The sequence below is a fragment of the Triturus cristatus genome, chromosome 2_2 (genome assembly GCF_964204655.1).
Source record: "Triturus cristatus chromosome 2_2, aTriCri1.1, whole genome shotgun sequence".
NCBI lineage: Eukaryota > Metazoa > Chordata > Amphibia > Caudata > Salamandridae > Triturus > Triturus cristatus.
Window position 1 is genome coordinate 787748135 of NC_140582.1, and position 16859 is coordinate 787764993.

Genomic DNA, 16859 nt, shown 5'->3' on the forward strand with positions numbered 1-16859 from the left:
AGTTGGGTACCAATGTGTGGGTCTCAACTGGTGGAGGTTCTTTAGTACTAAAATCTATAATGGGTTGTTGCATGATTACTGTACTGAGGATATCAGTAATACAGTAATTCAAAGAAAACCAAAGTCCTCCATTATTCTGCTTAATTTATACATACAATAAATATACTACACTGGCCATATTCACAAACATACACTTGGGGTGGGCACACAACAGGCTAGGGCTCTGTTGGAAAGTGGGTTATTGATAGGGGTAAATATGCACCTACCACTAGTAATCAGGCCACCAATATTGGTTTAGGGTCCAGTAAAGGTCTCGGTAAATTAGCTCCTTGCTCAACCCTTGGTAGCTGACAATGAGCAAGCAGGCCTAACGTAGGAGACAGGAGAGTAAAGCATAAAAAAAACACCAATACATCAAATAAATAAGACACAACATGCAATAAAAAATCCCACACTGTTAGACCTGGCATATCTTGGCGTGATTACCCCCGACTTTTTGCCTCTACCCCCTTTGCTGTTTGATGCTTTGGGTGCTTTGCCACTGCTGATCAGTGCCAAAGTACAAGTGTTCCCTGCGTAAAATGTGATGGTAATTGGTTGGCCATGAGTGGTATGTTTGCCTTATTAGTAAAGTCCCTAGTGATGTGCACTGTGTGTGCAAGGGCTAGTAATGCAAAGGCACGCAGAGAAGGGAACTCAGGCCTTCAGTGTAGGGCCTGCGCGCAGTTTACTAAGTTAGCATGTTGTCCTGACAAGTGTAACCACTTGTCAGGCCTTACTTTCCCTTTTGCGTACATAGTGGGCACCCCTGTGGTAGTTCCCAGGTAACCCCTGAGCAGGGTGCAGTGTAAGTAAAAGGCAGGACATATACTGAGGTGTGTGCTATGTCCTGACAGTGAAAAACACTCCATTTAGTTTTTCACTGGTGAAAGGCCATTCTGCCCATAAGACAGAAAGGGGAGGCTGGGTATTGTGTTTTGTTAGCCTAGTTTCCTATAAGTTTAAAATGGAGCGGTGAAGTTTAGCATGTATGTACTCAGTGTCATAACACATCTTTCTATGAAAGCGGTTTTGTCACTGTGTGTTCAGAAACCACTCTTTTAGAAAGTGGCTGAGTTTTTTGCGTTAAGCATTTCTGTGTGTCTCTGCTGAATGTAGATTGACTGTCTGGATCTGAGAGGTGCAAGGAGCTGGGAGAGGTCTTGACCCAGGGATGGGGTTAAGATGGCACCAGGCTGCCCTGCATCTGGAGAGTAGGGGGAGGAGAAGCCGGGGAGGTGAAAAGGCCTGGCCTGGTGCTATAAACCAATTGACCCATCTCCTGTTGAGCGATTAAGGATCCAGACCCCCAGTATCAAAGGGAGAAAGGTGACACTGGAAGGGAGACACCCAGAACTGATTTAGGCAGTTATAACTATAGGGTTATAACTATGAGAGCTGAGGCCCCTGAACGTTGGAATAGAAATGGATTGAGACTGAAAAGGCTTAGACCCATTTCGTGATCAAGAGGAACCTCTGCTAAGGAAGGAACAACTGAAGAGACTGATGGGAAGGACCAACCCTTGCTTTGTGATCTGGGGATGGTCTGCAGTTTGCTGTTTTTACCAAGGAAGAGGCTGTTGGGACTGTGCTGTGTGCGCCGGGTCCCCCTGCTTGAAGAAGACTGTGCTTTGTGCTGTGTCTTGTAACCCCATGGGCGCGAGGTGAGCTGGCTCCCTGTTTGGAAACACAGGTGCATAAAAGTTCCTGGAGAATTTCAAGCGACGTGGTGGGCACATGTTGTGGCAGCTTGAGACCCTCTGAAGGTGTGCCCTGTGATCTTGGACAAACGGAAGAGGAGTGAGACTCGGACGCGCTGGTTGCGCGTCGTGGTGCACAGGAGGCGCTGGTGAAGAGCGCCTGGTCATCGAGTGCGCCGGAGGAGAAGTGAGTCTCGGACACACATGGTGCGTGTCGTGGTGCACCACAGGCGTTGGTGAGGAGCGCCTGGTCAGCATGTGAATCGAAGGTGAAGTGAGACTCGAACGCGTAGGGTGCGTGTCCTGGTGCACAGGAGGCGTAGGCGAGGAGCGCCTGGTCAATGTGTGGATCGAAGGAGAAGCAAGTCTCGGATGCACAGGGTGCATGTCGTGGTGGACCGGAGGCGCTGGTCAAGAGCGCCTGGCCGTCGAGTGCACCGGAGGAGAATTGAGGCTCAGACACGGTGATCGTGTCGAGGCGCAGCCGGAGGCGGTGGTGAAGAGTGCCTGGATATCGGAGCACCGGAGTTGGAGTAAGTCTCAGTGAAGCAGTGTTCCTGCTTTGGTGCAACCTTGGACTGTGGATTGGCTGATCAGCGTGTGCACCAGAAGAAAGCGAGTTTCAGCAGTGTGGTGTACGTGTCTTGGTGCCAACTGAGACTGCAGGAAGGAGTGCCTAATGAATGTGCACTCAGAGTAACGTAATCTTAGGGGCGTGGGGTACGTGTGCCCTGTATCCGCCTGAGACCTCCCTAACAGTCGCGGCCCAGACCAGCAGACCCGGAGGAGCTGAGCTGACATGCCGAACCGCTGAGGCCCATTGAGGAAGTTCTACACAGAAGGCCCAGTCTGTTGAAGGATGAGAGGAGAGTGGGGTCGCACCCCCATGGAATCGTGGATCACTGCCTGGGCGGGGTGTGGGCTCGGAGGGACACTCTCTCGGCCTCTCAGTCCTTCTGGCAACGTGAGCCTTTGCTTCAGCTCAGAGTGGGGCCCGTACTGATCAAAGGAGTGACAGTAATGGGGCCAGAGTGAGAAGCTGTGATTTATGTCATAGTTGATCCGTGTGGGGGGCAACTGTTATCGAAGAGGCTGACTGTAATAATACACATTGCCAATATTGCTGCTAACGAACTGCCGGACTGTCACATGACGCCTGACAGTATTTCTGCATAATGAAGTACACAATTGTAGCGCTACGTATTGCATTATTTCTCCCTTGCAAAGTACAGGATTGCAGCGGCCCGCATTGCATTATTTCTTCATGGCAGAGTACATGATTGTAGCTACGCATTGCATTATTCCTTATTTGCAAAGTACATGATTGTCGCGGGCGCATTGTATTATTTCTCCCTTGCAAAGTATGTGATTGGGGTGTGACGCATTGCCTTATTCCTTCATTGCGCAGTACATGATTGTAGCGGTACACATTGCATTATTTCTCCCATTGGAAGGTACCGGGGTGTATCGTTGCGCATTGTATTATTTCTCCTTTGCCCAGCACAGGATTTTATCGTTACGCAGCGCACTATTGTTTGTTCATTGCAATGTGTGTGATTCTAGCATTGTGACCAGCATAGCATTGTGAAAGCGGTGGCTAGGATTTGAACCTACCAGCCAGCCGGAACGAATATTACCCTTTATTATATGTTGGCTTTTGTATTGTGTTGTCTGACCATATATCTTTGGATATAAAGTTTATACTTGTTTTATCAAACTTGTGTGGAGTCCATTTGTGTTGTCACCAGTGGGTTACTGTGGGCGTGGTTGCACATGCTATACACTCGTGCCTTGGAGATAGGCCTGGCTGCTCGTGCCAAGCTACTAAGGGGGTGAGCATTGTTTTCTCAAACGGTGTCCTTACTTGACCTGACATTGAGTGGGGATTCCCGGGTCACACATTTGGTGACAGTAGTACGGGACTGGGACTCTGGCTTCCAACACACACCAATTTATAAAAATAGGAAATATGTTTATGAACAAATAGACACCAAAACAGCAAAACTCCAATGTAGGGAACCGGGATGTGAATTTTTAAAGATTAACTACTTCATCATGCTTAAAAACCTATAGAGCCACTCTGGCACATCTTGTAGCGCTTGACTGGGACAAAGTCAAACATTGAGGCTGACTGTCAGATACACTAAGCAGGAGGCCTCAGTCAAAACATTACCTTCACACTTAGAAACTTTTCTAGAGCTGTTTCTTCTGGCATCCCTTAACCCTCCACAGCTTGCCAGATTCAGAGAGAATTCACCGACTTGACTTTCCGTGAAGCCCCAGTCAAATCCTGCAAGTCTCCCACTCCAGAGCTTTCAGCAGGACGAACCTGAAATCCTTGCCGGGTCGCAGGTTGAAGATAGTCGGCTTTCTTCTCGACGTTGGGTCGGTCACCTCATGGTGCTTTTTCACAAAAGTTCTCCAAAGTTCTCAAAGCTTCAGGCAGTCCTTTCTGAAGGTCTCCTTTTAAGTTCAAAGTGACCAAATCACCAATCCAAAGGTCGAGAATCTCCTAGATGGTCTCTGGTGTGCCTGGACTACAATCCCCACAATTCACCTGGCTAAATCCGTAAAAGTCTACCAGACACACTACATGATGGGGGCTGTTGTCGGAGATGATGCAGGTGGGCTCTGTTAACCTGCATCATCTCCGAAGGGAGTCCACTCCTTAATCCTTCTTGAGCAAGGCACAGTCCCCAGGGCTGTAGTACTAGATTGTGCAGCAGGCGCAGCATTCCAGGGGGCAGGCCTTCAGGTGCAGATCCAGATTCCAGCTGGGCAGTTCTTCTTTTCCTTATAGTTTCAGGCCTCAGATCTGAGAGACTATACAGCTCTCACATAATTATTCAGTGTTTTGGGGCAACAAGCAGGGAGGCACCTCTGTCTAGTGAGATGCTAGGTGCCACCCAAAAGCATGACAACTTCCTCACAAAGTTTGGCATCTTCTTGTCCTACACAGCACTGCACTTCCAAAATCCAACATGGATGATTTCTCTCCAGAGGAGTAAGAGCTAGCTAAACCAACCCACAGTGTGGCTCATTTCCATTAGCTCTCCTCCCCTTGACCTCTGCAGATTCCTGGCCTATGCCTGACTCTGTCTGGGACACATGAAGTAGGGGTAGGTACAGTTGGGGTGCCTTAATGATCTGCTCTATCTTTGATCTCAGTTTGGTTTTCCCAGCCCCTTCCTCAGGACCCATCCTCCTCAGGTTAAGAGCTCTCTCCATCAGATAAACGCTGCTGCAGTCAGGCCACTTATCACCTAATCAAATCAGCCTGGCTAAGCCTGTTAAGGCTGACAAATCAGCAGAGACCACTAGAAGGCTGGGTTTTGGATTACAGAATAGAAAGTTGTCTAACTCCTCTTCGGTACTAGCTATTATAAATTCAGCAGTGATAAGTTGTTGACTCTACCAATATCAGTCTTTTAAGTCCTTAAATTATATTTTCACTCCTTTCCTAGCAATAGTTCTATCTAAATAAAATATTGCAATGTTAGCCTATGGAGCCAAGTCTCTACAATGAGGAAAAATTAAATGGGAAGGTTTTCCTCACCAGGGCATATAAAACATCTTTTATAAGATCCCTACTTATATTTACATGCCCCTTCCTTCCCCTGGGACACCTAGGTGAGACCTGGGGGTTCCTAATATGCAAATATAAGATAGATTACTACTTTTAAAGTGCCCATACCCCCAAAGTCGAGTTTGCCCACAATCTATTGTTAAAGACAGTCTACAAAGCCAGGCTGCCTTTAAAATGACAGCAGACACTCAGCAGTGCACACACGCAAGTGAAGGAAATATGCTGGGACTCTAAACGTCCATTCCGAATTACATACTAGGAACTTATAGGTAGTTTGAATCCGCAGCCATATTATATTCTAGGGACTTGTAGGGTCCGTCAATACCAATTGTGAGAATGTACTTTAAAAGACAGCTGCAATACAGGACTGCCTTTAAAAGGAGAGTAAGCACACAGCACCGTACCCATGCAAATGCAGGAAATCTGCTGGGCCTTTAAATCTCCATGCTCCATTATATACTAGGGACTTATAGGTTCTGTTGTTGCCAATTATAAGTGTACCTTATTACATGTATCTTTTTACACATGCCACTGGCACTGGGCCTGGTTAGGACAGACCAGGGTACAGTCAGATTCCGTTACTATCAGTATAATTCAGAAAATAAAAGGCAGGTAAACAGGGCAAAAGGATGACTTCTAACAGGCTCTAAATGTTTAAATGTGTACACTCTCACTTGCATGTTTAAGCCGTCTGTCCCAGATATGGAGACTATGTATAATGCTGTTTCTTCATACAGCTTACATCTTCCAATTGCTTGCTATCACAGGAAGCCTTCCTTCACTACACTCCTAAAACATTGACTTACTCACGCTTGATTCCTTTTCTTTCTTTCATCAGAGTGACTCTCTTCTTACCTTCCATCCTCTGCATGCATTCTAATTCTGTATATAACCTGCTCTCAGTCTCATGCCTGTCTGCTAAAAACTCTCTCGTAATTCTGCAATTGGCTGACACCTTTTTTCATAGCTCATTACTTCTCCTCTGTAAAACTCTAGCCCTGTAACCTATTTAGTCAAACTTCACCAGCCTATTTCACCAACAATTCACCTGAAATCACATTGGCCCCACTAATGATCACACCTACGTGGTATTATATAATCTGTCATATAGTAACTGGAGTAAATGCATGCAATTCTTTTCTTGAGCGCACACAACTAATTGAAATAACCAACAATAACCACTTGTATAACCACTAACCTGGGGTTCCCGGAGTAGCATGCTACTTGCCGTAAAGCATTTCAAAGCCTCATCAGGGGTAGTGAGTGCTATATAAATACAATTACAAATATGACTTTATTAATGTGTAAGGAAAATGTTAGCTTATTATCCAAGAGGATTCCAAGGTCTCTGGTAGATTTAACTTCAATTGGCGCTTCTCCCAGCTGTTCAGGCCACCATAATGTGGACCATCTCGGCATTTGCTTGCCAATGTACAATCTAGTCACCCTAATGTGAAATGTTTGTGTCTGACTGTGCAATAAATATTTTTCAATATTAAAATAAGTGCACCTCAGAAAACAGTATGCACATTTCAACCTATAGTCTAACCATTTAAGAAAGTATTAAGTAACATAAGCTGTAGATAAGGCTTAAACCATGCACGCCTTGTTTAACATTTCTCCGCAGTAAACTGTCAATTTATCAATTTTAATAATTTATTGTTTATTTTATTTTTTTGTATTTACAAACGTATAAGCGCCCAAATACCAGTGAGGATGTCCTGGCGCTAGATTCAAGGAAAAATACCGACACTAGAGTAATCTTCTTATACAGTAACGGACGGTGTGATGATTTTTAGGGCAGAAGACTGGACCCAGGCCGGGAAGGCGAAGCTGGACCAATAAGGGCCTGGGTAGAACGCCCTCCGGAGGCGGGAGCCCCGCCCTCTGCCCACATCAACATGCCAGCTAACACGACTGGCCAACACGACGGGGGGCCAGGATCGGATTGGCCCTAATTTAAACAAGGCAAGCTCCTTCCCCCCCCAATGAGGGGGCGAGGGAGGAAATGGGAGGAAATGCGAGGAGGAGGATAAGAAGGGGCAACGGCCCGAAGAAAACACATTTCCCTCCCTCGCAGGAAGAACGAAAGGAATGAAGACGTGGGCATACCTGGAGGCGACCATCGCCCCCCCCCCCCCCTTTTTTGGCGCCAAGAAACCAGCGCTTCAAAGACTCGGGAGGCTCCAGCGACGTTCCATCCCACGCTTGCCAAGAGACGGCGTCTTCAGGAGCAACGGGGGAGATCGGAGCGGCGGAAGACCGGGGGAGCGTGCACAAACGTGGTCCAGACTAAAAGGGGCCCGGGCATCGGCTTTCCCTCCCCAACGGCAACGCCGGCAGCGGGCGTTCACAGCGCTTTTCACAAGGAAGCGAATCAGCTGGCCGCCAAGTACCGCCGGATGACTCGGTGCCGGAAAAGTACGGGAGGTGTGGAGCCGCCTCCGCCGCAAGCAGCACAAACCGAGAGGTGTAAGCGGGGGCCTACAAGTGGCGACAGACACTGCCTGCTTTCCAGAGAAGTACCCTGTTACCCGCACAGGCCGGAGGCAGGAAGTATGAAGGGAACAACGGCATCGGGGGTTTCGCGCCTTAGCAGAGAAGACGGAAAGGAAGGCCACGCCATCGCACACAGGGCAGAGAAAGAAAGGAATGCCGGGGAAGCTGACCGACCTGACCGGAGAGGAGGACGACGCAAGGACGCCATGTGGCATTTCGCGCCTTTGGTCGGAAAGAAGAAATGCAGATTTTGATTGAGCAAGCAGCTGGTGTAGGATCACGGCAGTACACGAACCACGCGGGGGTCTGTTAACTGCTCTGGGAAGAAGACAGGGCCGGTTTTAGGGCTGGCGGTGCCCTGTGCAACAATGTTTGTTGGCGCCCCCAACACGGATTCTCTCACTAGCACCCTGTAACAATAGGTGGGTAAATCCGTATATAGGAAATGATACATGAGCCACAGGTCTGAGAGTGTAGAAGTCACATGTCACCCATAGTGGTAGGCAGTATAGTTTAAGAGTGAGTGGCGTGGAGAAGCACGAACGCAGAGTCGGAAAAGGAACAGCATAGTTGGGAGTTTTTCTTTAATAATAGGGATCGATTTCTAGCCAAAGTAACCCTTTTTTGCGGCATTAATGATTGTGCTAATGTATATGTTGCGGTTTATATGCAGTTCTGGGACGAAAGTCAATAGCTCACTATTCTATATTGGGACCTTTAAGTTATAAATTGCAAGTAACAAAAGATGTCTCTTTTGAAAGCAGTAATCTGCTGAGCTGTTTTACATCATATGCAGGCGGTAATCTACTGGGTACGCGTTCGTTGCAGCGGGCACATTAAACCTCTGCACCAACTTCACTAAGGCAAAACCTCAACCTTACAAGACACTGATCTCTCTCCAGGAAGATAATTACTCACACGAGTTTTTCTTGACTTTCATGTGAGGCCGGGCAAATGGGAATGGGACTGGTATATTTTGCGGTGTGTATACAGTTCTGGGATGAAAGTTAATAGCTCACTATTCTATATTGGGACTTTAAGTTATAAATTGCAAGTAACAAAAAGATGTCTCTTTTGAAAGCAGTAATCTGCTGAGCGGTTTACATCAGAGGCAGTCGGTAATCTACTTGTACGCGTTATTGGCAGCGGGCACATTAAACCCCGGCACTAACTTCACTGAGGCAAAACCTTAACCTTACAAAACAATGATCTCTCTCCAGGAAGATAATTAATCACACAAGTTTTTTCTTGACATTCATGTGAGGCCGGGTAAATAGGAATGGGACTTGTATATTTTGCGGTGTACATGCATTTCTGGGATGAAAGTTAATAGCTCACTATTCTATAGTAGGACTTTACATTATAAATTGCAAGTAACGAAAGATGTCTCTCTTGGATGCAGTAATCTGCTGATCTGGCTACATCATAGGCAGTCGGTAATCTACTTGGTTCTTTGCAGCGGGCACAATAAACCTCTGCACTACCTCACTAAGTCAAAACCTCAACCTTACAAAACACTGAGATCTCTCCTGGAAGATAGTTAATCGCACAAGTTTTTTTCTTGACATTTAGGTGAGGCCGGGTAATTGTCGGCGGGAAGAAACGCTGCAGCAGGTGTTTCAAAAGCTTAATAAACTTTAAAACACGGCGCCCTCAGGAAGCCAGCACCCGGTGCGGTGGCACCGGCCGCACCGCACTGAAAGCCGGCCCTGTAAGACGATAGAGTTCAGGGCGGCCGATTTGTGCTTCGACTGCACACCTGCGAACGCTTCCCTCTTAAATGTAAAACTCGCGGCATATTGAGGGGTGTATAATTAATTTTCAGGTCAGAGGACGTCGCCAGATTCTGAGGCTTGCAATTGTCGTAAGGTTTTGCGTGGCGACACTAGAATCACCAGGTAAAAGGTTGCATTATCTCATTCAAGGCAAGTCACTGTCGCTTATGTTAGAGCACGTAGCTACGGCACCGCTGCCTCCCATGTAGGTATAGGGGGGCGTATGTGTGCAGGTGTATACATACGTATGCGGGTATAGATGGATATATACTTTTTGGGGTCCCTCTGCAAAGCGATCAAAGGGGCAGGCCCAATTTTCAGGGACAAAGACAGGTTGCAATACTCAGACAGCTAGGGTGTGTAACAAAGGCAGAATTTTCAGGGTTGAATCTAATGGAAAAAGGGGTCTGGGGCTTTAGTTGCCGGTAACATCAACACGCACTCACGCGGCCCCCGGATCAGATACCCTTAAGTCGAGTTCGCGCGGACTAGAGCAAAGACAGGTTGCAATACCCAGACAACTAAGTGGTGTAGCAAAGGCAGAATTTTCAGGGTTGAATTTAATGGTAAAAGTGGTCCGGGGCTTTAGGTGCCGGTAACATCGACACGCACTCATGCGGCACCCCGGACCGAGAAATACGTAAGAGTTACCGAGTTAAGAGCGTAGATACTGGCTGCACGATCTTCAGCTCCAGGCCGGCACTGGGGCAGGGCACCCCCACCGAGCGCCGACCGGGCATGGGGGCGCAGGTTTCCCCAGGCTAGAGGGCGCATTAAAGCTTCCCATCCGCCTGCAAACTTCAGGAGACACTTAAATTATCAGGGACACTCCGGGGACTAGCTTCAGCCATGCCCAGACCGGGATTTGGTTAGTAGGAGTCACGATTCAGGGCAGCGTTTCGTAGTTATAGTAGGCAGCGCCAAGGTCAACAGGTTATCGTGACTCAGTAATGATGGCCAGGAACCCCTCCCCCCCCCACCCCCGTATTTGGGAGGACCAGGGAAAGGACATCTTATAGGTTGACGGGTGCTGAGGGTAATTTGAATAACAACAATATACTGCACAGTGGCTGTTCATTAAGGAACAGAAGGAGTAAAGGGGGAAGTTCCACTACTGCCCCAAAAATAATAGGGGATGGAGAAGGGGGATCGGGGCTTAGAAACTTGGACAAATGATCGACCTTAAACACAGACAGAGCCCATCCCCCCAGCCGGAATAGGGCACCCGACAACCGAAAGGATGGTGAAGCATGAGGGGGAGGGCTACATGTCCCTAGGTTAAAATACACGCAAAGCGTTGGCTCTGACCATGGAAAAGGAATGCGGGGCACCGGGCGGTAGCTATTTCACACCCCGGGGAGATTAAAATTAAGCTTAGACAGACCAGTGCCACAGCAGGGCGCAAGGGCACGAACTGGAGCAAGCGCGTGGCTACATGGGCTACCGCAACACGTGGGAGGCCTAGAGCAGGGGGTTTTTCTCTCGAGAAAGAGGGCGAAGGGGGAAGGGGGGGAGCTCCCTCCGATCGAAGAACCGTAGGTAGGGTGGCGGGACAAGCACGAGGAAGCCAGTAGAAAGAGAAATGTACTAGAAGATAGATAGAAGACTCTCCCAGTGTCCTTGAGATGCCTCACGGCAGGGGCACCGAGGGAACCAAGGGGCGGCGTGCCGCCATAAAAAGAAGAAAGGTGATGCTCCCGCAGGACCCTTGGGATGCCTCACGGCAGGGGACCTAGGGAGAAGATGGCAAGGACTCAGCCTCAGGCAAGGTAGAGTAGATGCCCAAGTAAGGTCCTTGGGATGCCTTAGACGGCAGGGATCCCTGGGAAAAGGGAGGGCCCCACAAAAGGTTTACAGGGCGAGCGGGACGGCACTTGCTGCCCGGGTAGGTCCAGACGGACCCCCTCCAAATCGGTAGCAAGCTGAAGCCTAGACCCGCGAATCGGAAACCCAGAGAAAAAAGGGGCCCCTCCCCTCCCAGGAAATAGAGGAAGCTGGGTCTATAATGCAAGAGAAAGAATTTCAAAGGACTATAGATGAAAAGAAACGACATGTACAACATGGACATCAAATGACGCAATGACCACGAACCTTTGAAATGGAGAACTAAATGTATTGTATGTAAGAAATTAAATATTGACGTGATAAATAAACTGCGACCTTTTCAGGCACCAAAGAAAGTTGTCAGTGGTGATTATAAGGTAAAGGTGCGCAGCGATGGTAACAGTGGAGGAAGCGGGACGACTAGACGCCTGGAGGGGGTTTAGGTTTAATCCAGAGTCAACTGCTATTCACTATCAGGACACATTGCTACAGGTGTTTTATAAAATATGGTATTATTCTTCATCTTTCAACCTTAACAAGAAATCAGAGAGTGAGGCTGTCCTGTGCAACGTGTACACGTCTGATGTTCTGCTTTCTCTTCAATGTGTTCTTTCCTTCTCTCCTCTTGCAGATCAGTGAAGGAGCGGAATGTGTTTTCATTCCCAGAAAGCTCTTTCTAGCAGCAGCCACGGCCCCCTCCAGGCGGATGGCACAGGAGCTCGTGAACACCTACCCCACAGAGAGCATGATTAGAGAGAGCTACACCAAGCGGCAGGCCTGGGTCTCCTACAAGGCCAGACTTGTCGGACAGCAACTCGAAGGGAGGGCCCGGCCGCTCTCTGCTCAAGCTTCTTTTTAAAGAGGATTTTGATCTTTAGATTTACGTATTTAATACAGCTTTTACATGTTCACATTTTTTTTTTCATATAGAAACGTGGCATTTAAAATAATAGTTTTGGTATACCTTCTAGGAGTGGGACCAGCTGCAGGCTTAGTGATCACGCAGTGTGCCGGAGGCCAGGGTGCAAACCAACATTCCGGCGAGTGCTTCCCTCAGCTGACTTCTCTCTCCGAGAGGCTACGTTTACATGCTGAACAATCTGTTTGAAGTTGTAATCATTTTAAATAATTTTTCATCCATTTCTCGAGTTTAACGGATTAAATTTGATTCTCTTTTTGATAAAGACGCTTATTTATGTGTTATGGGGGGCGGGGATAGAATATTTTCAGAGATCAAGAAGTGGAGCAATTACGATGTTCCTGCATTGAGCATTATCCCCCCCCCCCACCATCACCACCACCACCAATTATGTTCCATTTTGTATCGGCCTTTGTCCAGAAGATTTTCAAACGTGAGAAAAGGGCCTGCATTGCAAATTTAAATGTAACTAATTTTCTTGTACGAACAAGTGATCTGTTAATATACTTGATGCTTGGCCATATTTTTTTTCCTTTTTAGCTAAATTGAGGTCTAGGTGTTTCTTTAAAAAAAAAATACTTGTAGTCTTTAGGCTGTTCTGCAACTCAGGGTGTGTAGTCCAATGAGGAATCATCTTTTACTTATAGCAGGGCTAAAACCTTAAAGCACAATTCTGTGAGGAGCACATCTTAAAGCTTGATAATGGTGGTCCTCTCTTCCTCTCTTCTGCACAGCTTAGAGAGTTCTTCAGGTAGTAAGAAGTAACAAGCATTGGTATAGCCAATAGGTCTCACCTTTGGGACCTTATAAGTGTTTAGCCATGCAACACTTGATGTTGTTGCACCAAGGATATTGTGCTGGATGACTAAACACTTATAAGGTCCCAAAGGCGAGACCTATTGGCTATGCCAATGCTTGTTTATCTTTAGGGGTATGTGAATTTTGAGAGTCTTAGTGGCAGGGCTTTAAGTGGGCCGGGTCTCACAGTTTGTTTTTAAGGAGGCATCGAAACGGGTCTCTATCGGGCTCTGTTTTGTGCCCTGGCACAGGCGGTCCGTTTTTTTCAAACGTTATAGGGGAAGGGAAATCTTTTAACGAGAGTAATTTCTCTCTGGATTTCCCTTCCCTTTTTGAAACCCAGGAGCAGCAGCATTGTCGTGGTGTCACCAGGGCTTTAAGTGGAAGCTTTTTCAATATTAATATAAGCCATAGTTGCTGCTCATTTATCCTATGCAACTAACAACCATTGACAAAGCCAATAGTCCTGACTTCTTGTAGGTATGATGTTACTTGTTGCATCATATATTTGGGTGCAATGACAGAAACAGCAAAATACAAGTCGGGTGGCACACTATGCTAAGCACAGATTTTTAGCTTACGCGTTTTAAGCCACGCCCTTAATTATATTGGCCACGCCCCCTTGAGAGACCCCCAGTTTTTTCATCCCACTTAAAGCCCAACTTAGTGGGATCTTCTTGGCGAAGTTTTTCGATGAGCTGTAAGTTTGTTTTACCGTGTTCATGTTGTGGGAGCTAGCTGGAACATTGGGCACGCATATTAATGTAGATACAGAAATGGAATACAAGGAAGAGAAAGAGAAGGCTGACACAAGGGCAAAGGGTGTAGATGGCGAGGGAAAGGGCCACAGGAACAGATAGGAGGATGCACTGCAGGCAGGGGGAGGAGTAATTAAGTGCAAGAGAGATTGGACACCGTAGTCTTTCACAGTGGGGAAAAAATGAAAGCAATAAAATCTGGAGGGAAGGAAGGTGAGAAAGGAATGACAGTTTCAGACAGGGAAAAGTATGTATAAGATGAGAGGGACCCTGGAATCCTTAGAAGAAAGAGGGGGATACAGGATGAGAGGCAAACACCTGAGATCACACCAGTGGTCAGTGCAACTGCTTGTCCCTGTTAACACTCTTCGAAAGTTCCAGCTTCCATATGAAACTGCTGCCGGTACACATAGAGGAAACAGGTGCAGGTGTGGCAACATGTTTGAGATGAGTGCAGTAGCCACGTCTCCCACCACTACAAGCAGTGGCTCCAAATAATAGGTGTAACAAAACCCAAAGATGACTCGAGCAGAGGTGAGGCAACATATGCCTTCAGGGTGACAGCAGCCTTCCCTCCCAACCCCCGAATGAGCTTCATCACAGGGCCTAATCATACGCTCTTCCCTTATTGTTGTATACCGTACCAGTCTGTGAGGATGGCTTGGTGCCCTACCCCAAAATGAGAGGACATTAGTCCTCTGTTCTTGTTAGTGCATAGTGCCGTGGCATGTGTTTTGCTGAGAAGCAAGCAAGTAAGCAGCGGCAGACTGGTTCAACAGAACCGGGATGGAGAGGGATGACTAGCAAGGGTTTATTTGCATACCTAAAATGAATCTACCCTGTGCAATTTTGTCTCGCACGGACTACTGATGGATCCGGCTACTTCTTACCCCGCCTTCCATCTCAATACAGAAAAATATGAATTGTCTTACTAGGCCTTGCAGAAGACTGCATAGGGCTTGCAGAACACTGTATCGAAATGCAGAACATAGAGAGAAAATAGTGTAAATGGTACAAATAACAAGTTTTGTACATCTTTGTGCTTCTTTCAGGTTCTGACTGTTTGCACCCTAATATGGGGGTGCACATTTAGACACAGTAAATAAATAACAAAGCAACTGCTTGCACCTATAAAACAAGGCAATGTGCTCTTCCAATGTTAAATTCATATATGAATTTCAAATTCAATCATCTGGGTAATTAACCATTCAAAAAGGCCACAGCGTCAGTTTCAAACCATTAGGTTGAAGGATGTTTGGTCTATGTCAAATTTGTAAATCTTCAAGTTGCTTGTAAAAGCTTGTACCTCATTCTCCCACTTAGCGACTCACTGACCTACATGCTCTTCATTCTTCAAGTAGTACTTCCACAATCAAGCCAGGTGTCGATTCAGTCGGAGATAAAGGATCTTTCTTGGATCATTCATTAAAAGTTTTGGATCAAGCAATAGTCTTTGCATACTGTAACTAACATAGAGGTGGAATGAATCCCTTCAGGAATATAAGATGAAGAGATATAGTGTGTATTCATGTAAATATGTACTATGCATCTCTAGCTATGTTTGATTGATTGAGATTGTACTTGTAGAGCGCGACTATCACTCCGCGAGGAGTATCTTGGCGCTAGCGTCATACAGTGAAGAGGATAACAGTGAGTGAGTTTCCTGAGAATAACTAAATTAGTGCAAGACAACAATCCTCCGGTGTACTATAAATCCAGGTTTTAAGGTCTTTCCTGAATGAAAGTTCAGTGTTGCACAGTTTGATCTGAGCTGGGAGTTTGTTCCAAGCTTTGGCACCCAAGAAAGCTAGGGTTCTTGCGCCTTTTAGTTTGTATCTAAAGTTGGGAAGTTTAAGAAGATTAGCCGAGGAGGATCTGAGCACTCTGGTGGTGGTATATGGAGTGAAGCGTGCTGACAGAAATTTGGGGCTGACCCTCATCTTTGCCCTAAACGTAATAAGAAGAATCTTGAAGAGGATTCTTTTAGGGACCGAGAGCCAATGCAGTTTGTTCAGAGCTGCGGAGGCTGAAGACTTTCTGGGAAGTTTAAGAACCAGGCGGGCTGCGGCATGCTGTACCACCTGAAGCTTCTTAAGGACTGACTTATTGACTCCAGCCAAGAGTGCATTACAATAGTCAATACGAGAAAGTATCAGGGCCACAGCAACAGACTTTCTTGCAGACAAAGGAAGAAACCGGAAGAATTTTTTTAGAGTTTTGATTAAACTAAAACACATCTCTGCAACTGCTTTGGTGTGGGGGAGAAAAGAGAGGGAGTTATCAAATTGGACCCCCAGATTCCTAACAACTTTCACAACCTCTGGTGGAGGGGTTGCTCCGTCAGGCCACCAATTGGACGGTTGGAAGAGTGTATCCGCCCCAATAGGGAGGATCTCTGTTTTGTCTGTATTACACTTTAAATGGTTGATCGACATCCATTGAAGAACCGCAGTCAAACAGAATTTAAAGTTCATCTCGTCTTGCGTAGAATCATTCTCCAAAGAAATAATCATTTGAGTGTCATCCGCGTATGACATAACCTCAATCCCAAAAGAATTAATCAGGGTAATAAGGGGAGCCATATAGACATTAAAAAGTAATGGGCTCCAGGAAGATCCCTGAGGGACTCCTGCAGAAATGGATCGTTCAGAGGAGAGAAAGGGGCCTAAAGTGACCGCCTGTCTCCGGAAGGTCAGGAAGGATTTGATCCATCTCAGCACCATACCAGAGATACCGCTGCATTTGAGACGTCTCAAAAGAATGTCATGAGAGATCGTGTCGAATGCAGCTGATAAATCCAAGAGAATCAAAACGGCCCTCCTGCCCCTATCCGCAATCATTTTCAAGGATTCGGAGACCTCAATAAGGGCTGACTCTGTGGAGTGTTTGGGCCGAAAACCAGCTTGACATGGATGGAGGGTATGTTGCTCCTCAAAAAATTTAGTTAACTCCTTTAAGACA

At 46.7% G+C, this 16859-nt stretch overlaps 1 protein-coding gene across 1 annotated transcript in view; it reads left to right on the forward strand.

The window, feature by feature from the left end:
• LOC146862774 (uncharacterized) overlaps positions 1-13153 on the forward strand; it is a 1246959-nt gene extending 1233806 nt beyond the window's left edge. Inside the window, exon 17 of the mRNA XM_085642072.1 lies at positions 12055-13153. Coding sequence (XP_085498198.1) covers positions 12055-12282 — 228 coding nt within the window. The 3' untranslated portion in view covers positions 12283-13153. The remainder of the gene's footprint in view (positions 1-12054) is intronic.
• The last annotated feature ends 3706 nt before the right edge of the window (positions 13154-16859 follow it).